General features: G+C 37.4%; 1 protein-coding gene across 7 annotated transcripts in view; it reads left to right on the plus strand.

Moving 5' to 3' along the window:
• The window catches only part of UCHL3 (ubiquitin C-terminal hydrolase L3), a 112039-nt gene extending 100546 nt beyond the window's left edge, over window positions 1-11493 (plus strand). For 4 of the 7 annotated variants that reach the window (XM_070239884.1, XM_070239883.1, XM_070239882.1 and 1 more), the window contains exons 6-8: window positions 261-336; window positions 6628-6686; window positions 7290-11493. In XM_070239884.1, coding sequence (XP_070095985.1) covers window positions 261-336; window positions 6628-6686; window positions 7290-7373 — 219 coding nt within the window. In that variant the 3' untranslated portion in view covers window positions 7374-11493. Of the gene's footprint in view, window positions 1-260; window positions 337-5211; window positions 5241-6627; window positions 6687-7289 lie in introns of those variants that run through there. The other 3 variants (XM_005601275.4, XM_014732133.3, XM_070239886.1) reach the window with 2 other exon arrangements.
• Window positions 11494-26104: the final 14611 nt, after the last annotated feature.

Below are 26104 nucleotides of genomic sequence, written 5' to 3' on the forward strand. Positions count from 1 at the left end.
GAACAAAATGTTAGGTTTTTAGATCAGTTGAGGTGAAGAAAGATGTGCTTTTAGTCAATGTTTTCCTTGTTCATGCGTGAGCATAATGTGACAAATGTAGGCATGTTCACTCTTTGTCCACCACATCAAAGATTGAGCCTTGGCTTATGTTGGATAAATGTTCTCTCATGTCATCTGATGTTATTTGTATGTGTTTACATGTGCTTGATGGTTTGTTTGACTACTAGCGTATGTGATGTGTATTTCCTCTCCTGTCCCAGGCCCCGAGTCCAGATGAAAAGGTAGACCTTCATTTCATTGCGTTAGTTCACGTGGATGGGCATCTCTATGAATTAGGTAAGAACTATCTTAATTTATGCTGGGGAGAGAAATGCTAAATGGGAAAGTCTGTATTTATGATAAATGGGACTGTTGATATTTATTGTGCTTCCTTCATTCGATTAGCCCATAACATTGAGTTGGCATAATGAAAGTTTTCCATTTAAGATTTTTTACTAGAAAGAAGAAAATTTTTTTTGATGTTCAAGTAGCTTGTAATTCAAGAATGTTTACATACTACCTCTGCATTTTAGCAAAGCAAGAAAGCAAAAATCGTTATAGGAAATTCCTGTAAATCACTTCAGCAACCTTTACTAAATTGTTGAGTGAATTATCATCAACATCTGGATGAACCATCTTGATCCTGAAACTACTTTTAAAAGATAGTGTAATAATAGTGTAATATTCATAATCACTAGTTTCTGTATTCAGTAATGAGTATCACTAGTTTTCCAGGCTTTTGTACTATCCCTTTGTATTGCATCTGATCTTTTAAAAGACTTTACAGGAGTCTGTGTTTTCTGGCACCAGTCCTTAAAGCATGTGTCAAAGTACCTGTGATTAATTACTTGGTATTTTGGCTCATACTAGCAGTTATTTTTTTACAAGTTTAACTATAGGTGGACTATTTTAGGGACTACTTGGAAGAGATCCTCATAATTTTAATTGATTTATTCGGACAGAAGAAACTTCTTATGATTCTTTCATAATTGGTATATAGTACTTAAGAGTCCTTCTTGTCATTCTCCATGAGACCTTCCTTGAGTTAAAAAGGCAAAATAAACAAAGAAGCAAAAGTCCTGTTCAGTTTCTAGATACTTAGTTCTCTTCTCATTTTCTGTCTGTATATGAACTTGCCACTTTCATTTTTCTTAAAGGCAAGAAGAGTTCTGAAAGGACTCAGATTGTGACTATAAATGTGGTCTGTAAAATTTAGATGGGTTTTTTTGTTTGGAATATGGCAACAGAATCATATACCTTATTAAAAAGAAATGGCTCTATTAAAGGGGACAAGGAAAGGAAAGAACATATTATTTATAGAAATGGACGGTCTACAACAGTAGAGAGATTTGAGTAGGAATCACGCTAAAATGAAAAGAAGGCATTGTTATGGGAGTATGTAACAGACCTGCAGAGCTATTTGGAAGATATACTCTGCTAATTCAGCCTATAAAATCTACATAGAGGTAAGATGTAATAGTGATGGGGATTTCGAATGTCAGACTGATTGTTAAAAGCTGAGTTTCTACTCTGAATTTTGAATAATAAGGAATAACTGGTAGAAGTAGAAGTTAAGAGTGTGCTGAGACTTACCAGACACATTCTCTTGACTTCAACAAAGTAGATTTATGAAAGGTGAAAGAACTGATAAATACAGTCCATAACCAGAGACTGTAAAAGTACTGGTGACTTTGAGAATGAGAGACTTAATAACAGAACAAACAATAGCATCTAAAAGATGTTTAGGAAAAAAACCTCTATCTCAATGAGATTAAAGAGTTGTCTAAAAAACTCAGTTTGACTGGTTAGCTAGCTCTCTGTGCTCAGAGCAGTAGATGGAAAGCCATGTATCAAGAGTAACCTACATATGAAGAATGATTCTCTTTTATAGCATGCCAAGATCAACAGAAAAAGATTTTTAAATTGGTTTAAAGTAAGAACATCAGAAAAGAAAGGCAGAACTACTGAGGTCTTGTTTGGTTTGGGTATCCTTTAGCAAGAAGAATTATCAATATGGCTGATAGATAATTAGAGCCCTTTGGGAATTACATTCTTTAAATGAGTTTAAAGAATTTCAGAGTTCTAAGGGTAAGCCATAATCTTTGAGATGTCACGGAGAACCGGGATAAGTACAAGACAAATGAAGATGGGCAGTTGCTGATTCATTGCAAAGGAAATTGACAGTAACTCTGATGCGGATTCCTAATAAATTCAAAAAGAATGTTGAACAAGGGGAGTGTTGAGCTAGTGAATAGAAAACAGTGGATAAAAGAACAGCATACGGTTTTTAAGAAAAAAAAATCGCTTCTTAAGTAACCTTATTTTTAAAAATATGATTGTAGACGTGGTGCAAGGTAATTTCTACAAGACATTTATTAAACAAAGGATAGTGGTAGTCTTTAATATATTCCTTCTGTTCTAAATTGTAGGGTTAACTGATGAAAGGGACTGAGTTATTGATCTTTTTGTCATCACGGTTTCCTTTTCCTTAGGGCTTCATGTAGTTCCCAGCATATGTAGAGGGGTGGAAGTATATATTTTTAAATAGATGTAATTACTCTTTATGGATAAATTAAAGCAAAGGGGTTTGGAAGTGAGTTCAGAACTGATTGACCCATCAGATTAAAAACCTGTTAAGCAAATTATTGTCTACCTGAAATAACAGAAATACTTTGAAACATACAAACATTTTTATTTTGAAATAATTTTGAATTTTTATAAATATTAGGGAAATTGTATACAGAGTTCCCATAAACCCTTTACTCAGATTCCATAGATTATTGAAAATAAGTTGCAGGCCTGATGCCCCATTATCCTGTAATACTTCTGTATGTATTTCCTCAAAAGAAGTAGATACTCTCCTATGTAACTACAATATGACTATCAAAATCAGGCAGTTAACATTGTTGATCCAGTATTACTGTCGAATCCACAGACCCTACTCAGATTTTGCTGATTTCACAGTGATGTCCTATCTAATAGGTTCAGAATCCAGTCCAGGATTGTGTGTTGCATTTAGTTGTCATGTTTCTTTGTCTCCTTTAATCTGGAATGGTTTCTCAATCTATTCTTGTCTTTCATATCTTTGATATTTATTTTTAAGAGTACAGGCCAGTGACTTGGAGATTATCCTTCAATTTGAGTTGTCTGATATTTCCTCATGATTTCTACATTTTTGGCACATACACCATAGACGTGATGCTGTGACCTTCTCAGTGCATCCTTTCAGGAGGCATGTGATGTCAATTTGTCTCATTATTGGTGGTGCTAACTTTTATCACTTGGTTTAGATATATCTGCATGGTTTCTCTATTATAAAGTTAATTAATAACTATGTTATATTTATTAATAAATAATGAATAAATATTTACCAGAAGATACTTCAAGACTGTGTAACTATACAGTTTCTCACTAAGCCTTTGTCTATCAGATTTAGCATCCGTTGATAATTCTTGACTGAATTGATTATCACTATGATGGTTGCCAAATGGTAATTTAAAAAAAATTTCCTCTAACATGAGAAGGTTTCCTTTTCCAGCTATTTATTCATTCATCCATTCATGCTAGAATGGACTCATGGATTTATATTTTACTCAAAAGGTTGCAATTCATTATTATCATTTGTTTTGATGGTCAAATTGGTCCAGACTAGGCCTTGAAGGGAACCCTTTTTTCCTCTTGATCTGTCACTGTCACTCTGAGCGCTTTCTAACTTTCAGGGGGAACAAGATGTTCCAGGCTCATCTTTTGTTTTTCCTGCTCCAGCCCTCTGTTCAGTTACCTCTCCAAAGAGCCCTGGTACCTTTTACTGAAAAATGGTATTTAGAACCAACTTCTGGGTGCTAGAGTGCTCTTTGCTACTAAGATATTGTTGCCTCTATGTCCTCTCAGAGGACAAAACTAGGAAATATTTGTATGTATTATATAAATATTCTCATACACACGTATGTAAATATGGGTATACATGCACACACAATCATATCTGTTTATCTGTATGTTAAAAGCATTCGTTGGGGCTGGCCCTGTGGCCGAGTGGTTAAGTTTGTGCACTCCGCTTCAGCGGCCCGGGGTTTTGCCACTTTGGATCCTGGGTGCAGACATGGCATTGCTCATCAGGCCATGCTGAGACAGCATCCCACATAGCACAGCCAGAGGCACTCACAACTAGAATCTACAACTATGTACTGGGGGACTTTGGGAAGAAAAGTAAGAAGAAGAAGAAAAAGATTGGCAACAGATGTCAGGTCAGGTGTCAATCTTTAAAAAAAATAAAAGAAAGAAGCATTCATTTACATCAACACTTCTTTTTCTTTTTTTTTCCTGAGGAAGATTTGCTCTGAGCTAACATCTGTGCCAGTCTTCCTCTTTTTGCTTGAGGAAGATTCGCCCTGAGCTAACATCTGTGCCAGTCTTCCTCTATTTTGTATGTGGGTCACTGCCACAGCATTGCCGCTGCCAAGATGTAGATCCACGCCTGGGAGCCAAACCCAGGCTGCCAAAGCAGAGCGTGCTGAACGTAACCACTAGGCCATGGGGCTAACCCTTACATCAACACTTCTAATTCCATCTAATAGTATACAGTTTATTCTAGTGTTCTTCTCCATTATCTTCCAGGTATTTTCTGATTTACTCATTCCCTTTGCATATAAACAAGCTCTTGGCTACTCCAGCGTAACGCTCAGTTGCAGACACACTGCTCCCTGACCCCACCTGGCCCACTGATCCTGGCCCGGCCCAGACAGAGCAACAGCCCTTCAGAGTAGGTAGCTCCGTTCTTCGTGGTATTGTGCAGATTCCAGCTGCCTCAGCCTCTTTGAGCTCTGCTCTCCTTCCCCTCAGCTCACTGAGACTGCTGTGCTCTGCTTCGGTTTCCCTTTCCTGCCCTGGCAGAAAGCTGGGACTACTCTTGGGCTCACCTACACTTCTGGGCTACCTGTTTCCCACTGTCTAAAAACCACTGTTTCAGGTATTTGTCCAGGTTTTTAGTTCTTTCCAGTAGGAGGCCTCATCAGGTACTAGTTATCCCATCCTGGCTGGAGGTGGAAGTGGCCTCAGTGTTATTTCTTGACTTCCCACATTGAAGATAAGGATTCAGCTTTCTTTTGTCACCCTCTTTCCTTACGCCTCCCTCCCAGTCACAAAATACCTGTTTTTTTTTTCTTCTTCTTCCAGTGTTATTATGTTAAGAAGCCTTGGAATTAAAGAGAAGGAATTGGAGCCGGCCCTGTGGCCGAGTGGTTGGGTTCGCACGCTCTGCTTCGCTGGTCCAGGGTTTCACCAGTTCGGATCCTAGGTGTGGACATGGCGCTGCTTGTGGGGCCATGCTGAGGTGGCGTCCCACACAGCACAACCAGAGGCACTCACAACTAGAACATACAGTTGTGTACTAGAGGGCTTTGGGAAGAAGAAAAAAGAGAGAAGGAATTACGTTTTATGGATTGACCTTGAAGTGCCACTTACAAGACATTTGAGATTGTAGCTTTGGATTTAGAGTATCAGTTAATTTTGGATTAGCATAAATTTATATAATTCTGGACTTTTTCATTTTTTCATAGTATTGAAAATATACTAGTTTGTTCAAGATGATTATAATTGTGGTTAATTATCTTTGGTGGTCAGTAGAATAATCCTGTTATTTAGATTGTTGGTCTATACTACTGCCTTGGTGTACACAATTAGTAGTAGTAATACATAAACCTTGTGGGTCCCTTTCATTGATATAAACGTGTCAGTCTTACTTAGGAGCTGTCTGATTTAGCTTTCAAAGTGAAGAAAGAATATTTTCATATTTCTGAGGGTAAAAACTGTGGTTGTAACTTTTAAAAAACTGATTAATTTTGCATATTCTTTTTAGGAAATTAAAGCTACTATATATTTCTAATAAATTATGTTTATGAAGATAATTAGGTTTTCAAACATGGAAGCAAGATTCTAATAACTTTTAACAGTAAAAAAATATTCCTAGAGGGGCCAGCCCCATGGCATAATGGTTAAGTTCGGTGTGCTCCACTTCGGCAGCCTGGGTTCTTGAGTTCAGATCCTGAGTGCAGACCTACACCACTTGTCAGCCATGCTGTGGTGACAACCCACATATAAAGTGGAGGTAGAGTGGCACAGATATTAACTCAAGGCTAATCTTCCTCAAGCAAAAAAAGAGGAAGATTGGCAACAGATGTTAGCTCGGGGCTAATCTTCCTCAGGAAAAAACAAAATAAACCTCATAGGGAGAAGGACAATCTGTGTATGACTCCACTCATATGAGGAATTTAAAATTATGGACTAAGAACAGTTTAGTGGATACCAGGGGAAAGGTGGGGTGGGGGGTGGGCACAAAGGGTGAAATGGTGCACCTACAACATGACTGACAAACATTAATGTACAACTGAAATTTCACAAGATTGTAACCTATCAATAACTCAATTAAAAAAAAAACCTCATAGGTAGCACATTTAAAATATTTGTTTTAGGATATTTTATTTTAAATATCTTTTAACTTTTGCCTCACTGTGGGAAAAGGGAAATGGAAGTTGAAAGTACATTATCTTGTACAAACAGCTAAACCTTCAACTGTTTGTCTGTTTTCCACAGATGGACGGAAACCATTTCCAATTAATCACGGGGAAACTAGTGATGAAACTTTATTAGAGGTAACAATAAAACTTGTTGGTCCACTTTGTGTTATTAATGTTCTTGTTATCTTTAAAACATCTCTAAAGATCACTTGTATAACATTTTCTCTGTGTTTGCATGCTTCCTTGTCCTTGCTTTCTTGAGAAAATTTAAAAAGAAAAATTTGAGTTAGTGTTAAAAACCAACAGCAAATAAAGAGATTTTCAGAGCTCTTTGTGTGAACAGGTGTCAACTTTGAAAAAGACGTGAAAAGTATTGAAAGAGTTGCACATCATATTTCATTGAAGCCAAGATACTGTTTGTATCTTGATCCCGATTTGAGATTTTTAAATTTATGAACAAATTGTGTGGCTTAGAATCAATGAAATATGTAATTTTCAGGTTAAAAGTTTCTTAAAAGCATTTTAAGAAAGAACACACTGTATCTTATAGTTTTGTACTAAGTAAATTAGGCTACTAACCATTCACTTTTCTGATGTGCTTTGTTATTTTTCATTTGGAAAAAGAAGTCTGTAGAATAAAATCAGTATGAGTTAGGAAAATATGAAACACTTATTTATCATTTGTAAGTAAAACGCTTGTTTATCAACTGAAAAATTATACATTTTTTTTCTCTATAGGATGCCATAGAAGTTTGCAAGAAGTTTATGGAACGTGACCCTGATGAATTAAGATTCAATGCAATTGCTCTTTCTGCAGCATAGCTTGTCAATAATGGAAACACCAAATACTGTATTATTTGCAACAAAAATTAAATTTCTGCTGCCATACACTAACTCAAAAATTTTGATATTTTCATTAACTTGACTGATTAAACTTTATGTGAATTAAATTTTGACTTAATCCATGTTTTGTATTATTTTTGCCCAAAATTAAAGCTGCAGTTCTTTTCTTCCCTTTCTTTCTTGTGAAAGTTTTACTTCGTTTGATGACTAGCAATAGCTTTCTTATTCTCTTTAAAGTTAATGGGAGATTTTGTATTGAGACACAGGCACAGTTTCCCTCTGCAAAGTAATGACTATATATTATATCGTATGTGTTAACATATTTATTTAGGAAGTGTTTGTTGAGCATCTACTTCTAATGAGCTGTACACTGTTCTAGATGCTGGAGTTACAGCAGTGAACACTATCGACAAGTTCCTTAGTCATGGAGCTTATGTTCTTGTGAGGAGACAAATAAGAAATGTGTTAATAAGATATAAACCAATGATAGATGCTATGCAGAAAATTAAAGTCATATTTGTGTTAGAGAGTGACTGGGTGTGTCCTTTAGATTTTCTGGTCAGGGAAAGCTTCTATGAGGGGGTAACTTTGAAGTTGAGATCTGAATAGCAAAAAGTATCCGGTCATAGAAATGTGGTGGGGAAGAGTAGAGGGAATAATTAATGCACAGTCCCTAAAGCGGGGAAATCTCGCTGTGTTGTAGGACGAGAAAGAAAGTTCATGTGACCAGAGCATAGAAAGTAATGGGGAAAGGAGCAAGAGATGAGGTCAGCGAAGCAGGAGCTTAGTGACACAGGAATACAAGAAAAGGCATTTGGATTTATTGCAGGTGTGATGGTAAGCCATTGGAGGGCTTTCAAGGGTGACCTGGTTCGATTTTTAATTTAGAAGATCACTGTTGACTACTCTGTGGATAATATATTGGGAAGAGAGTTAAGAACAGAGGTAGACAGACTTGTGAGGAGCCCACTGCATTAGTTCAGTGAGAGGTGGTGATGGCTAGGTCTTAAAAGTAGTAGTAATTTAGAGAGAGGTATGTGAGCGAATTTAGGGTGTGTTCTGAAGAAGTAAGGGCTTTAGTTGAGTCTTAAAGGATAGGTGGAAGGCAGTGGAAAGGTGGAAGGTATTTGTAAAGCTGAGTCAAAACATGGTTGGTGTGACAGCACTGTCCTGTATTTTTTTTTGTGAGAGTATTGGTTACACAGGTATATACATTTATCAAAACTCATTGAATTGTTCATTTAAAATCTGTACTTCACCATATACTATACACTTTACCTCAAAAAAAAGGGTTGGAATGAGTATAGCAGTAAGGAGAAAGACCAGATTGGTCCAGAATGAAGTTCTGAACTGATAAAATTGAGTGTAGATGTTTATACATGATTCACTGAGTTAACACAGATTCCTTACACAGATTCGTTCTGTCATGTAAGTGGTATTTTAGAAAGAGTAATAGAGCAGTGGCTTGCAGAATGGATTAGATCGTTGTTATTCTCAGTGTAGTTACATCAGTATTACCTGGGAAGTTGTTAGAAATAAACAATTTCAGACCCCACCCTAGACTTGCTAAATCAGAACCTGAATTTTCAACAAGATCCCTGGGTGGTTCATATGCATATTAAGTTTGGAAAGCACTGTATTAGAAAAAATAGACCATAATGAGGGAGATCGCTTTGGAAGATATTTAAATTTACCACCATTCTATGGTGAAGAGGGCCTGAATGAAGTGATTTCAATAGGGATGAAGAAATAATCTGAAACAACTTGAAAAACTGTGTATGTGGGTGATGTTTTCATGATGCAATAACAACAACCAGTTCTACTCTGTTGTTAAGTTGTTTGCATCTTGCTCTCATGTCTATCTTGTATATTATCTTAAATATTTTAAATATTCCAAAACAGTTTCATGCCTGTTGCCTTGCTGGATTTCTCTTACTGTATAATTTCTTAAGTCCTTAATCAGTGGCATCTCGCTGAGAATTTACATAGTTTCTCAGTTTGCTATGAAGAATGCTAACTTGGCAGACTGTTAATGAGCAAGAAGAGTTTGAGGTCAAGTACCTTTTGAAAACATTTGAAGTTTGAAAAAAAACCAGAACTCCTCAGAGCTTTTTTTAAAAAAATTATTCTATGTATTATGAATATCATTTTCTAAACATTTTATGGAGCAGCATTTAGGGCTAGCATTCCTTTGCACACACTTTTAGAGTGAGAGTCCCTTGTGGAATATACAACTTGAAAATTTTCTCTTGCTTCTCCCATCTTAGATTTATGTCTAGAATTTTAGTCCTTCAGCTGTATTTCCTGCAGTACTTTGTTTAGTCACTTTCTTAAATCTTGGCACTTAGTAGAAGAGATTAATGGTTAATTTTGTATGGAAACTTGTAGAGAGACACTAAGGGGGGTCAAATTGTGGGTCATTTCTGTATATTGCTGTTAATGACCATAATATATTTGGGGGAAACAATTAAAATAAGAACTGAAACTTTTAAGTGTTTTTGCTTGGTGCACTTTTGGGAATTGACTAAACATCACCTTTCACTGGGTATAATGGTTTGTTTTAAATTATTGTAAAAGAGGAACATTTATGAACTCCAAAATATTTAACCCGTAGTATTTACCATGTTCATTTGTGACTAAAGTTACCTGTATTATATGGTGAATTAAACATTAATATGTCTCAAAACTATCTTTAATTCTGTGTAGAAATTATTTAAACAAAGAAATAGGATTTAAATTTAGTTTCATTCCATCTTAAATCTGTTTGCAGTGCATATTATGTGAGCTTTGTAATTGGGTTGTATATAACCTTGTGAAAGGTGACATGAGTGGAGCCATATTAAAATAGAGTGGAGCAGCCTTTTCAGAGGAATTGCCTTCGCATGTCTTGTTTTCTTTATCTCCCAAAATGGACCAAACTGTCAACATTCCAAGAAGTCAGAAAGGACAAGAATATCCTGTTTGTAAGGACTGATGAAACTGGACTTTGCTGATGACTGAATCAGTAACCAATCAACGAAGTACAAGTCTAGCCTTTTACTGATGACCGAATCTCAAGCCAATCTGTGAAGTACAAACCTAGCCTTACCTCATCTAGCACCAATGAACTCTTCCTTAATACAGTTCACCTCATCCTTCCTTTTTCGCATAAAACCCCTGAGCCCCTCTCCTGTAATTGGGACACTAGTTCCTACCTGATATCTGTGCTCCCCGAATTGCAATTCTTTGATCCCAAATAAACTCTTTGCCTCTTAAACTGATTTCTCTTTTTGCTGGTTGACAACGTACAGCCTGCTTTTTTCATTTAATGAAAACAATATAATTTAAGAGAGATTTTTAGCCATTAATGTTGCTCAATACTATAGCTTTCAAAAGAAGCATCTGCAGGCTTAAGATTCCTATATTGGTGCTTGTAAGAAAATTGTGAAGAGGCATATTTTCATCACTTTTTAAACTTCTCAATAGAAATTTATTTCTTTTAGGGAAAGCTTACATATATGTATATACACAACATATATATATATATATATATTTGTGTATGTATGCATGTGTGTGTATATATATATGCATTACCTGGGAACTAACAAGTATATGTATATACACACACAAATGTGCATGTATATATATGTACACACACACACTTGCACACATTCATACCTTGAATAGGCAAATAACTGGTCTAAATTTTCTGTGTATTATTTAAATCCTTGACTAAAGTTAAAGTAAAACCTCTTTGAAGAGGTTGTAAAGTTTTTCGAGCTAACTTAGAAGACTTTGTACACACACACTTAATGTTTTTTATCTTACAAGATTCTCTGCTAAGATATTAAAATGAGGTTCCTTGTGCTTTCAACAAAATTACTACTGAAAATCAAGTCGAATATACTGAGTTTTCAGATCGGAGAAATTGCCTTGTCATTTCTTTTGATTTCAAAATTTGACCTCTTAAGTGAATGAACTTTGTGATGTAGAAGGTTCATCTTCAGGAAGGGCATTTTTTCCTTTGTGCCAACGGAGCCAGTTGATCAGACTAATCCACCATGCCTTAGTTTCCTGTATATTCCTGCTTGTTTGCTTTTCAATAAAAAGTTATTCTAAATTTTTCTCTGGACTTCTTTGTTTAGGATAGTGGTTCTGAACCTGTCTGTTGCTTCCACCTGCTTGATAGGTGGGAGTTCCCAGTGTGACATTTCCACAGTCCACATCTAGATGTTATAGGGAAGTTATATAGACAATAAAGGCTATATATTATAAGCATTATCTTATTGTCTAATTGATATGGTGGTTGAAAATCCCGGGTTTAGAGGCATTAAATGTGCATAACCTATACTGAAAGCTATTTTGCAAAATGGATTATTTAAAATGGTTGGAAATATATAATAAAGCCTTTCTAATCCACAAGACATACGAGTATGAATTGAATTATTCAAAATAAAAATCCATGTGGTCAAGAATAAATCCCAAATGATATGAATGACACATTTTAATTGATTCAAACCTGTGTCCTTTATCAATATGTAAACATAGATGGTATTTCAGTTATGTTCACTAGTGTGTCCTTCAAGAACTAAAGGATGAGATCTCTGTGTCCTGCACATGTTCTGTGACAACAAGATGAAACCAAATTGCTTGAGGCTTTGTTTGTATCCTAAACATAAATGACTTGAAACACATGCAAAGGTTGTAAATTAGACTATTCTTTAAAAATGTCGTAAAACCTGTCTGCTGAAAAGTTGTGTTACCTACAGAGATTAACGACCTGTGGTAGAAGATGACAAAAGATTACATTTGACTTTTCCTTTAGGGCTAAGCAGTAGAAAGTTGTTTTTCTTTACTCTGCTATGAATACTGAGTATTTGAAGCCAGAAGTTCTTCCTGTCCGCCATCTCCACTATAGAAGTATACACATTTGATAATAGTGTACACAGGAAAGTTATGTTGTTTATATTTGTTACCATTGAGACCAAAGCATGCTATTTCATGGCCTGGGTATAATTTAAAAGATGCATCTTCTGAGAAACTGATTTCTTTTATAAACAAAATGCAAATGCTTTAAATATTTCTTTATTTTAATATAATAAGAATAATTGCTCTTATAGCTGTATTCTGGTAAGGCTTTATAATCAGGTACATATGAAGTATTCAAGATAAGAGCACAACAGTACTGATTTTAAGAACTTTAGAAAGTATGGCTTATGGGCAAAATAAACACAGGAAGAACGCTTAAAGCCAACTGTTCACCTTACTGTTTTAGTTTTTACCCTACTTTTCTCATTTTCAGAGGACAAGAGCATGCACCTCCGTTGCTTCAAGTGTTGCAGTAAAGGCTTTTAGTTTTTCAGGGCTGGTAGCCATCTACTGTTTCTTTACTGTGCATGGAATGCCTAGAGAAAGTGACATCATTAGCTAAATTAATGAACATAGGAGAGAAAATGTTTGGGTCAATTTATTCATATCCCTTCAATATTAATTCTATAGTTGATAGCTATGTAGACATTAGGGATTTGTTGAGAAACTGACCAAGATTTAAAATGGGATCCAGTTCTCAAACTTTTCCATCTCAGGAGTCCCTTAACATTCTTAAATATTATTGAGGAGCCCAGAGAGTTTTTTTTTAAGATTGGCCCTGAGCTATCATCTGTTGCCAATCTTCCTATTTTTTCCTTCTTCTCCCCGAAGCCCCCCAGTACATAGTTGTATATTCTAGTTGTAGGTCCCTCTGGTTGTGCTATGTGGGACGCTGCCTCAGCATGGCCTGATGAGAGGTTCCAGTCCGCGCCCAGGATCCCAACTGGCGAAACCCTAGGCCACCAAAGCAGAGTGCACGAACTTAACCACTTAGCCACAGGGTCAGCCCCCAAGGGAGCTTTTGTAGGGGTTGTATCTGTTGATCTATGAATATTAGAGAGTAAAACAAATTTTAAGAATATTAATTCATTTAGAAATAAAAATAAACCCTTCACTTGTTAACACAAATAACATTTTTATAAAAATAACTATTTTCTTAAAAATATTAGTGATAAGAGTAGCATTACTTTATATTTTTGCAAAATCTCTTTAACATTTGACTTACAGAAGACCACTGGATCCTCCTATCTGATAATCAGTTGAAAGTGCTTACTGGAATTGGCAATTTAGAGAGTCGGTGGTGATCTATGTCAAAATTTCGGAGAGAGTCACTTGAAGACAAGGACCATGTCTCTTGCACGCCATTTTATCTTCAGTGTCTGGTACAGTGCTTGGCATATAGTAGGAGCCAGATGATATTCGGTAGGTAATTAAACTATACTGTAGTGGGTTGAGCCATGAACAGGAAGTGAAGATATGGATTCAGGGTGTAAAGGCACCTCCTTCAAGGCTCTTCGTTGAGAAACGGAGAGAAATAAAGTCATAGCTGGGTTGGGGGTAGGGTCAGCAGAGGGCTTTTAAAAGAGTATTCCTACGTGAGGAATGAAAAAAACAGCAGAGAGAAATTGAGAACACAGGAAAGAAATGAGATGATTGAGGGGCCTAAGTGAGGGGAAGACGTATATATCTAGAAGAGCATTTCAAACTTTAATGAGCACATGAAGTCCTAGATCTTGTTAAAATACAGATTCGATTCAGCCTTTAGATGTGGGGCATTTCCAAACGAGCACCCAGGCTGCTGGTCTGAGGACCCCACTTTGAGTAGGGAGATTCCAGAACCCAGCTGAAGAGGGGAACCTTAGGCAGGAAGAGTGGCCACCTCTTCCACTGAATTTTTTTTTTTTTTTTTTTGAGGAAGATTAGCCCTGAGCTAACATCTGCCGCCAATCCTCCTCTTTTTGCTGAGGAAGACTGGCCCTGAGATAACATCCGTGCCCATCTTCCTCTACTTTTTTATATGTGGGATGCCTACCACGGCATGGCTTGCCAAGAGGTGCCATGTCCGCACCCAGGCTCCGAACCGGTGAACCCCTGGACCTCTGAAGCAGAACGCACGAACATAACCACTGAGCCACCCAGGCAGCCCCAACTTCCACTGAATTTGGAGATCCTGGCTGATGGAAATTTTTAAGAGAGAAATTTTTTCCGATATCCAATTAGTACCCTTTCCCACTAAGTGGCTACCTTATGAGAATTTTTTCAATAGAAAACCTCTGGCCTCGGTAATGTAGAATTTCAGTGTTCTCACAGTGCTTGATTGATAGCATGATACTGAAGTTATGGCATAATATATAGTGGTTCTATAAAAAAAAGATTCTTAAGATCTTTAACAATTACCTAAATGTCATTGCTTCATGAACAGAGCTCAGAATCCCAGTGTTAAAAATGGTTTGATTCTTGCCTCTGACTGAGCGATCTCAGGCAAACTATTAACACCTTAAGTAAAAGTATTCTCATGCAGGTTTTTTTGTTGAGAATTATAAATGTAATACATAAAAGCTAACATGCAAAAATGGTAGCTATTATTATCACAATCACCCCAAGAGTGCAATAAGCTGTATTGAATGTAATTTCCAAGTTTGTTTCATGAATCATCAGATTCACCTAGTTTTCTAAAGGATTTAAATAAGAAGATGGAATGAATAGATCACATTTCATTTCCATGTACAAGGGAACTGTGCATATTTCTCTGTGACTCGGAAATGGTTTAACTTTAAAAAATCTCAAAATAGCTGAAGTTAGCAGACATGCAATTTAGCAAGGATGATTGGAATTTTGGTCTTTCCTGTAATAATGCTATACCAAAGCATACTGCTCATTAGGAAAACATTTTTATCTGGATCTTTTACTCCTGAGGGGCAAGAATGCTGTTTTTCTTTTTGATAGCTACGTTTACAGAATCTAAAACACCCTCAGCAATTATTTCAACATTTCAAGTTATTATTACTATTTATGCTTCATTTATGGCTATTTGAATTTCGATTAATTTCAATATGGTGCTAGAGTGACAAAACAAGTTCGCATAAGTTCAATATATGGTTATGGTATAAACCAATTTCTTTTTCTTTTTTTCTTTTTTTTTAGGAAGATTAGCCCTGAGCTAACATCCATGCCCATTTCCTCTACTTTCCACGTGTGATGGCTGCCACAGCGTGGCTTGATAAGCAGTGCATAGGTCCACGCCTGGGATCCAAACTGGCGAACCCGGGCCGCTGAAGTGCAATGTGCAAACTTAACCGCTAAGACCTTGAGACAGCCTGTGGTATAAACCTATTTTAATTTTTATTACAACTGCTATGAAGAGAAGTAGGATATACAATATTTCCACCTTTTAAAGTTGGACTTCCTATCCTGAGAACAGACCTCTGAGCCCTGGAAATTCGGAGACAACTCATCAGTGCCCATGTCTGGGTGAGTGTGTTGACCGTACCTCCAGGGAGGGAGTCAGCAGCATAGAGGTAATATATTGTTCTTTGACTATTTCTATATTGTCACTTTGAAAGCTCTAAGGTATACTGTCACCATTTGGCTTTCTTCAGGAGCACTTGCAGAGGAAAAGAGGTGAGTAGGAGGTTAAGAAGTAAAATACTGCAAGTGAGATAAAATTAAGTCAGTTTTGCTGACCAGCCCCAGGTATATTTAACCTGAACTTTTATTGTCAGTAGCCACAGTATAGCAAATATTTAGCCCTCTATTATCAGCTTTGTAATCATTGTTGATCTCTGACACTGGTAGAATTTGCCTGTGTGGTGGAGGATAGTAAGATAGCATAAGGCCTGTTGTAGTTTATAAGGTGCTTTCGCATACAAGGTAGTAAGGACATGCGGAAATCTCTACCGAGCTTCTCAAAGCCAGTTTTAGTTTTGGTTTGCAGGCCCAGTGTTATTAAGATCCTGCTGGACTTTGCTTTGAAAAGCTTTTCCTCAGTCTTTTTCTAGATCTTGTAATTGTCTGTAAGTACTACCTTCATAACTCATGCTCCTGCTCTAGTCATGCCTTTGAGCGCTTTAAGAATGACAAGCCCAGGGATCCTTTCAAAGGAACCAAACTAGAAGTGGATGCTTGTGGTGGGTGTCATGTTGATTTATGACCACGCTCCTACTCTGATATTAGATCTATTCAACAGACATAGCAGTAAACATAGAGGATACTAATGTCTGATTTTGAAAAATTTAGTTATGTATAAGGAGAGTTTATTTTGTCCCATTACGTTGGCTGAATATGTCATGATACCAGTTAAAAACAGATCTGAAAATTAATAACTCTTGCTTGTTTGATTTAGCATCCAATAAACTTTTCTCTCGCCACTAGGGCTTAATGAACAAAACACCTCTTTGGTAAAGAATTCTTCTGGCATGAAATACTACTGTAAAAATTATTTTGTTGTACAGATTCAAATGAAAGATTAATTTTATATTGCAATTATTTTGAAAATGATATGAAATTTCTACAAGCTCCTAGAAGAGCAAAAATAATGTTAAGTGTTTCTAAAATTTGAACTAAACTTAAAATATTCTTAGCATTTTTTTGCGCGTATGAAGAAGACTGGTCCTGAGCTAACATCTGTTGCCAATGTTCCTCTTTTTGCTTGAGGAAGATTGTTGCTGAGCTAACATCTGTGCCAATCCTCCTCTATTTTATGTTCTTAGCATTTTATTAGGTACATATTTATGTTTGACTGTTTTGGAACCAGCATTTATGTATCTTTGTGTCTCTCCTAGCAAACATAGTACCTTGGAAACTCAGTAAATGTCCATCATTACACAATAAATATTTGTTGATTAGTTATTTTTCATTTTTCCCCATTTTAATGTTTTAGCTTTCCTAGTCATGAATTTTTCCACAGATATCAATTTGGAGATTAAAAGAAATTCTAGAAGGACTATTCCCGTTAAGGTAAAAAAATGTCTTGTAATTCCTAAGGCAGAACCAGAAAAGTCAAGTCACTTTTTAAATAATTAAATTGGTAATTTATTTTAGGTGTTGTCAAGTAAAATTTTTCTTTCAAAATGATGAAAAGCTTGGCTATTGAAGCTTACCAATTTAGATTTGTTTTTATATATGTTATAGGAAAATAAAAAATACTGAAAATCTGACCATGGTGTAATTAGGAATAAAACTTTGGAAAGTGAAGTGATGGGTGAATAACATTCTTCCTATAACATTTCACCACTAGGAGGATAAAGTCAGTTCATAAGTGCAGATGACACCCAGGTGTCTCTTGGGTATTCCTAAATCTTTGACCTTTTGGAGTTACATTTCCTTTAATTTCCAAATAGAATGCTTTGAATGACCATCCCAGGCTTCCCCAGCTATCTCCAGGGATACTCAAGAGCACACCTATCTCTAGCCATCTCTGGTTCAATTGTATTCTTTTGCTGAATTCTCAATTTCTATTTCAGTTTCTCATTGTGACAGACAGTGACCCTTCCTGGGTACCACTTTGCCTCAGGCCAGACATTAACATCCCCTCCAAGGCAACACTGACATAAAGTGACGTATCCAACTTTACTGAAGACCTCCACGCTTCAGGAAAGAATTAGAATATAGCAATGTCTACCCTGACCTTAAACCTATACTTTGAAGATAACTATTCTTGGAATCTAAAGCAGAAAAGGGAAACCCTTTGTGGGTATATCCAGCTTCCTGGCCTTTCTGCCCCACATCGAGGCCTGCTCTCATTTGTTGGAGAGAACACCTTTGATAAATATTATGCAGGACCGATCTCCACCCTACTTTAAGAATATTTCACTCACTACCTACAGGAGATGGTTTCACTCCAGGACTCAGACCCCCTTAGATACATGAACACATTTTCCAAAGTCTGAGTTGCGGAGGAAGTGATGGGGTGGTGGTTAATATCTATAGCAGAACAATACAGGATGGCTGTTGGCATGATAAATGCTGTCTATGTTGAGGTTTCTGGGACAGTAAACATAACTTTTCTTACTCTTCCTGATGTCTGCTGATCTCCTCTGGCTGCCTTTGGATAAAACACACTCACACAAGATCTCCCAAGGTCAAACAATTATGCTCAGGGATCGAACAATCTAAGTCCATGCTAGTGGAGGGAACTGTGTCTCTAAAGCCACTCTATCTTTCAAAGAATTTTTCCTGTCCACAATAAGTAGCCTTTTACATTTTACACAGCAAAGTTTCAGGCTTTTTTAATGTTTCTGATTATCTAGACCGTGCCCAGCCGCCTATCTCTGAAAAAGTAAAATGGAGCTGATTATCATACTTCTTCCCATAGCAGAGCCATATAGCCCTAATCACTACCTTGAACTATTCAAAGATCCAGCAGAAGAAGCTATGTGTGTGTAATCTGTGGGGACATGTGTGGGTTTTTGTGTGTGTGTGTAGCCTTGATCATATCAAAGTCTTAGGCAGAGCTTCCTCTCCAGTTAACTGTCTCAGCAGGAAGAAATAGAGGTCTTCTCTTTCTGTCCTGAGAAAGCCCTAACCCTCAACATCATGCATTTATTTTTTTAAATTTCAGTTTTATAGAATTGAAATAGTTTGGCCTGACTGGTCTATTTCCGTCCACAGGAACCAAAGAAGTTTATACTAGAGTTATGGATGAAGCATTCCTAGTCGAAGAACGCCTGGGAGACTTTGACAGTTTACCTCAGAGACCATCTGGTTCTGTTCATGTTCCTTGTGAGCATTCTAAACTCATCCCCATGTTCAAGGAAACCCCATTACCTCGTTTCATACAGAACCTTCTGACTGAGCTGGGTCCAAGGCTGGCCTCTTCTGTGATTATTTCCAACTCTTGAGGGGAGCACCTGACCTGTCTCCACACTGACTGAGAATTCATGGCTCTGCGGGAACTCTGAAGAACAGCCAAGGGCTTCGTTTCACAGCTCTTTGTAAGGTTTCTTCACACATCATGAAAGGGAGAGGGACGTTTGTTAGAGATCACTGTGCTCTTACAACAGAGTCCCAGACTAGTATTAGGGGTAAACCTCGGAGCACAGTTTGGGTCTCGTGTTTCACAGCCCAGTCCATTTTGTAGTTTTTGAATCCTTTCCTTTTTGAAGCTAATATATTGTTGATATCCATATAGTATTCACAGAATAGAGAGAATGAAGGAGTTATGAAAAAAACCATAGTTTGAACTTTTAAAAATTTCCGATAATGGATGGGCTGTTTCCTTTGAGTCCAATTTCAAAATGTAAACAAAAATGGCTATTACAATTCTAAAGTATTAATGATACATGATACAGTAAACACAGTGCTTAGTTTTTTTCCTGCCTTTTTAGTAGAACGGTTTGAGCAGATAGTATGCTTGGTGCTCTTTTCAAGTAAACTTAATGAAAGATCAGGTAGAACTTCTCTTCCAAAGCATAAAAGTACAAAGAAAAAAATATGATTTAGAGAAATCTGGACTTGACTCTTTTTATCTTTGATTATCATTACTAAAGATATCCTTTTAGGGAAAACAGAGTTTATTTTACTCATTTCACTGGGCTTCAGGAAGAGGTTTAGTAAACACATGTTTTCTCTATCTTCTTTCCCAGAAGCCCCAATAGCTTTTTTTAAAGCTAATTCTAGGGTAAGTCTTTTTCATCTCACTGCTATCACTTAGAGAATTATAGTGTGGTTTTGCAATTCTGGCTAGAATGCAGGACCTTAACGAAAAAAAGACTTAGATTTTATGTGAAATAATTTGAGTTCAATGATAGGAAACTCTTCTATGTGTTAAAAAAAAAACAAACCCAAAACCGTTAAGATCTTTACAGTAGGAAGAAAATAACCAACTGCTCTTCAAATTATGGTGTTGGTCCCATGTTTTGAAAGTTACCATCTCAGTTGATCTCTTAATGAGATGTCTGTGCACACAGAGGCAAGGTCGATAAGAACCCAGGGCTTCTAGCCTATCCCTTCTTGGTTAGCCATCCAGCAGATTCAGAAGACAAATGGGGGACCCCTGCCTTCACCCACTGGGCTAACACTCAACACCATCCTCAGGCTGTGCAGAAAACCTCCTCAAGGTTGGTCTGCCTTTTGGGGGAGTGACAGAACATGGGACTCACCTTGTGTTTTCCCCTCTTCTGTTTCCTGGTGCATCTACATTCCCCCCTCTTATCTTCATTTCTTAATCATTATCTGCAACAATTTGGCTTCTTTTTTTCTCTCTGGCTTCCATTGCCAAAGACAGAATTGAACCTACCTGTTTGAATATCATTATGTAAGTACTGACAACATTGTAATCCTCTAATTACTAACCTTGAAGAATGTATTTTGCTGGGTAGAGATGGGATAATTAGGACTTTATCATTATACGTGTACTTTTTTTGTTTGCATGACTTTTATTTTTTCCTGCTTTATTGAACTATAATTGACATATAACATTGCGGAAGTTTACAGTGTACAACGTGATGATTTGATACGCATATTATTGAGAAATGATTACTATAAGGATAGTTAACACCTCTAACACCTCACATAATTACCATATTTTCTTTTTGTGTGTGTGATGATAACACTTAAGATCTGCTCTCTTGGCAACTTTCAAATATATAATACAGTATTGTTAACTATAGTCACCATACCATACATTAGATCCCCAGAACTTAGTCATCTTATACCTGGAAGTTTGTACCTGTGACCAACATCTGCCCATTCCTCACCTCTCTCCCCTCATCCCAGTGCCTGGCAACCCCTCTTATACTCTCTATTTCTATGAGTTTGGCTTTTTTTAGATTTCACGTACAGGTGAGAACATACAGTACTAGTCTTTTTCTGTCTGACTTATTCCACTTAACATAATGCCGTCAAGGTCCATCCACGGTGTCACAAATGGCAGGATGTCCTTCTTTTTTATGGCTGAATAATATCCTATTGTGTATATATATATACACCACGTTTTCTTTATCCATTCGTCTGTCAAATGGACACTTAGGTTGGTTCCATGTCTCAGCTATTATGAATAATGCTACAGTGAACTTGGGAGTCTAGATATCCCATTGAAATAGTGATTTAATTTTCTTTGGATATATATCCAGAAGTGGTATTGCTGGATCATATGGTAGTTCTATTTTTAATTTTTTGAGGAATCTCCATACTATTTGCCATAGTGGCTGCACTAATTTACATTTCCACCAACAGTGCACAAGGGTTCCCTTTTCTCCACCTGCTTGCTAACACTTATCTCTTGTCTTTTGGATAATAACCATTTTAACAGGTGTGAGGTGATATCTCATCGTGGTTTTGGTTTGCATTTCCCTAATGATCAGTATTGTTGAGCATCTTTTCATGTACCTCTTGGCCATTTGTCTGTGTTCTTTGGAAAAATGTCTATTCAGATCCTCTGCCTATTTTTAATCAGATTAGTTTTTTTCACTATTAAGTTGTATGAATTTCTTATATATTTTGGATATTAACCCCTTAATAGATAGATGGTTTGCAAATATTTTCTCTCATTCTGTAGGTTGCCTTTTCATTTTGTTGATTGTTTCTTTTGCTGTGCAGAAGTTTTTTAGGTTGACGTAGTCCCACTTGTTTATTTTTTCTTTTGTTGCCCGTGCTTTCGCTATATCCAAAAACTTGTTGCCAAGACCAATGTCAAGGAGATTTTCCCCTGAGTTTTCTTCTGGGAGTTTTACTGTTTCAGGTATTATAATTAATCCATTTCAGGTTTTTTTCGTGAGTAGTGTAAAATAGGAGTTTGATTTCATTCTTTTGCATATGAATATCCAGTTTTTCCAACTCCATTTATTGACGAGACTATCTTTTCTCAATAAATATTCTTGGCTCCTTTGTCAAAAATTAGTTGACCAGGGGCCGGCCCGGTGTCCGAGTGGTTAAGTTCGTGAGCTCCACTTCAGTGGCCCAGGGTTTCGCCAGTTTGGATCCTGAACGCCGACATTGCACCACTCGTCAGGCCACGTTGAGGCGGTGTCCCACATGCCACAACTAGAAGGACCCACAGCTAAAATATACAACTATCTACTGGGGGGATTTGGGGAGAAAAAGCAGAAAAAAAAATTAGTTGACCATATATATGTGGGTTGATTTCTGGGTTCTCAATTCTGTCCCATTGGTCTATGTGTCTGTTTTTATGCCAGTACCATATTGTTTTGATTACTATAGCTTTGTAATAAAGTTTGTAATCAGAAATGTGATGCCTCTTGCTTTGTTCTTTCTCAAGATTGCTTTGGCTATTCAGGGTCCTTTGTGGTTCCATAGAAATTTTAGGATTGTTTATATTCTATTTCCATGAAAAATACCATTGGAATTTTGATAGGTATTGTATTAAATCTGTAGATTGCTTTGGGTAGTATGGACATTTTAACAATATTAATTCTTCCAATCCAAGAACATGTGATATCTTTTAATTTATTTGTGTCTTCTTTAGTTTCTTTCATCAATGTCTTACAATTTTTAGTGGTCTTTCACTTCCTTCATTAAATTTATTCCTAAGTATTTTATTTTTTTGGCTGCTATTGTAAATGGGATTTCTTTCTTAATTTCTCTTTCAGATAGTTTGTTGTTAGTGTATAGAAATGCAACTGATTTTTGGTATGTTGATTTTCTATTCTGCAACTCTACTGAATTATTTCATTAGTTCTAAATTTTTTGGTGGAATCTCTTGAATTTTCTCCCTATAAGATCATATCATCTGAAAACAGAGACAATTTTCATTATATTTAATATATTTTTTTCATCTACCTTCTAGGAGCAACTCTTCCTGTTAATAAAGTGTTATATAAGCATGGGAAATATACATGCAATCCAGATGTTGGTTCTCTTTGAACCCACTAGGGGTGCCATGTTTTGTGAACCATAACTAACCACAGTGCAGAATTCAATTCTTTATTAGAAGAATTCTCACTGTACCTGTATGCTCTTCTTGCAATTCTTTCCAGTCACTAGTTCCCTTCTCTTTTATAATCTTTGCCTCAGACATCATTCAGCCCACTTCTCTCCCATCCCTGTCTCCTTTATAACACAGAATAACCTTTTTTCCCCAATTCACCTAACTCTTCTCTACTCTACCCCACCTGCTTGCTTCAAGAAACTTGGGCCTTGGGGCCAGCCCCGTGGGTGAGTGGTTAAGTTTGTGTGCTCTGCTTCAGCGGCCCAGGGTTTGCCTGTTCAGATCTTGGGCATGGACCTAGCACCGCTCATCAAGCCATGCTGAGGCAGTATCCCACATAAAAGAACTAGAAGGACCTATAACCAGGATATACAACTATGCACTGGGGAGGAAAAAAAAAAAGATTGGCAACAGATGTTAGCTGAGGGCCAATCTTTCAAAAAGAAAAAAAGCAATAGAAAAAAAAAAGAAACTTGGGCCTGAGTTACCCTTCTACTGTACCAAAGCATTAACTAACAAAGCCAGTCTCTCTGTGTAGAGCAGTTCTCAACTGGGGGTGATTCTGCCCCCAGGGACATTTGGAGACAGTTTTGGTTGTCATACCTACAGGTGTGCTACCAGCATCTAGTGGGTGGAGGCCAGGGCTGCTGTTAAACATCCTACAATGCACAAGAAAATCCCCATAACAAGAATTATCTGGCCCAAACTGTCAAAAGTACTTCTGCTGAGAAACCCTGCTGTAAAGAAATTCATATATTAGCTTCAGTCATCAATGGTATTTTCTACTCTGCTACTTTCAAAGTTTTATTACTTCTGTGCACTAGGAGTTATAAGTGTTACACACGCACACACTCCAGTCAATAAACAGTTGTTGAACACTAGATATATGTCAGGCACTGAGCCAGGCACTCTTAAACTGCTCGTGGTTCTCTGAGGAAAATACATAGACCATATAATACCTTGTGAAAGGGACTATAATTACATAGAAAGAGATATCTAGCCTAGCCAGAATGACTTGCAAAGATTTTTTTGGAGGATTCTGAGAAGGAAGAGGCCTGAGCTGAGCCTGGGAGAATAAGTAGGAGAAAGCCAGGCAAGAGAGGGAGAGAAGCACATTTCTCACAAAGGGAGAAACATGGGTCAAGACGTGGTTAGGAAGTGGGCAGGAGCAAATCCTGAAGGATGCCACTTAATGTGCTGGCAACATTCAGATGGTCCCTAAAGGCAACTGGGACTCCTTGAAGGAGGAGTTAATTGGGGGAATGTGTTGGAGGCGCGATAAGATTTACATTTTAGAAAAGCCATATGATTTCTGAAATCTAACTGAGGCTAGTGAAGGCCTGACCTAAGGTAGTGGAGGTGGGGATGGAGAAGCGTGGCCAGTTGGAGGGATATTTAGGGGACAGAATAGACGGGACTGGGAATGGGGTGGACATGAGGGTGAGAGACAAGCAGTCCAGCATGAGCCTAAATTTTAGGCGTGGTATCATTTACCAAGTCAGGCAAGGCAAGAGGAGGATGAAGTTTGTGGGATGAGATAGGAAGTAAAATTTGGACATATCTTTGTGTCATACAAACTTTTTCATTTTTTGGTGAGCAAGATTGGCCCTGAGCTAACATCTGTTGCCAACCTTCCTCGTTTTGCCTGAGGAAGATTGTCGCTGAGCTAACATCTGTGCCAGTCTTCCTCTATTTTGTATGTGGGACACCGCCGTACCATGGCCTGATGAGCGGTGTGGAGGTCCGAACCTAGGATCTGAACCTGTGAACCCCAGGCCTCCGAAGCAGAGAGTGCAAACTTAGCCTCTGGGCTCACCCCTAAACTTTTTCATTTATAAAAGTAATATATATATATATCTCTTGCAAAAAATCCTGTAAAGGAGAGAGAAATATAAAAATCTCCATTTGGAAATAGCCAGCATTAAAATTCAGGTGGTTTTTTTTTCCCCAATATGTTCTATGTGGAAAATTTATACATTTTAAAGAAACAATCACAAATTAGGGTGCTTTATATATTGCTTTTTTTCACTTTGCTATGTATTTTTAAACATCTCCCTGTGTCACTGAATCTCCTTTTACATTTTAATGACTGCACAATATTTCAGTCTACGGGAGAACCATAATTTACCCCACCATCCCCTATTGTTGGAGGTTTAGATTGCTTAGGGATTCTCTTTTTCAAGAAATTATGCTTGTTGCCATCACAGTTTGAGTCCTCTAGAAGCTGACAGATGGCATTTGAGGCGCAAGCTATTTATTAGGGATTGACCCCGGTGAAGCACAGAGGGAAGAAGCAGGGAGCATCGAGGGAGAAGGTGAGCTATGACACTAGCCTGCAGCCTCAACAGACCCCATGTCCACGGAAAGGGCTCCTTAGAGTTTCCAGTATACAGTGGAAATGACTGGACTTCTATAACCTCAGGTCACTCAATCACCAGATGAGGCTGCTCTGGGAGGCCCATGACTTCAGGTGAGGCTGTGCTCAGCTGAGGCCGACCTCAAAGGGGCTGACAGTTGGAGGCTGTTGGCTAATCATGCTCCTTACCTAAAGGGAGGTTTGGTTAGTGCATCTCTGAGTCCACAGAAGATGCTCATTTTGTGCCTCTATTTTCGCTCGTATCCTTAGGGTTAATTCCCAGAAGTAGAATTGCTGCAATAGAACACGGGCATTTAAAAAATTTCAGTATTTGTTGCCAAATTACCTTCAAGAAAGATTGTACCACTGTCTCCCACTGACAGTTCATTTCATCACTAATGTATAAGAACATGACAATTGTACTGTTTAAATATTGAAAGGCACCTCAAATTCTTTTGGGAAATAAATAATATTCTTGATGTTTTATCGCTGTGAATTTCATTTTAAACTCCTAAGGCAGGTTACCTTTCTCCGCAGAGCTGTAAAAATCTTTCCAGAAGGATACAATACTCTAATGACTGACGTTAGCAGGCAAAGAATTGGATTTAGGTCTTCTGAGTC

Source organism: Equus caballus, chromosome 17 (assembly GCF_041296265.1).
Source record: "Equus caballus isolate H_3958 breed thoroughbred chromosome 17, TB-T2T, whole genome shotgun sequence".
Taxonomy (NCBI): domain Eukaryota; kingdom Metazoa; phylum Chordata; class Mammalia; order Perissodactyla; family Equidae; genus Equus; species Equus caballus.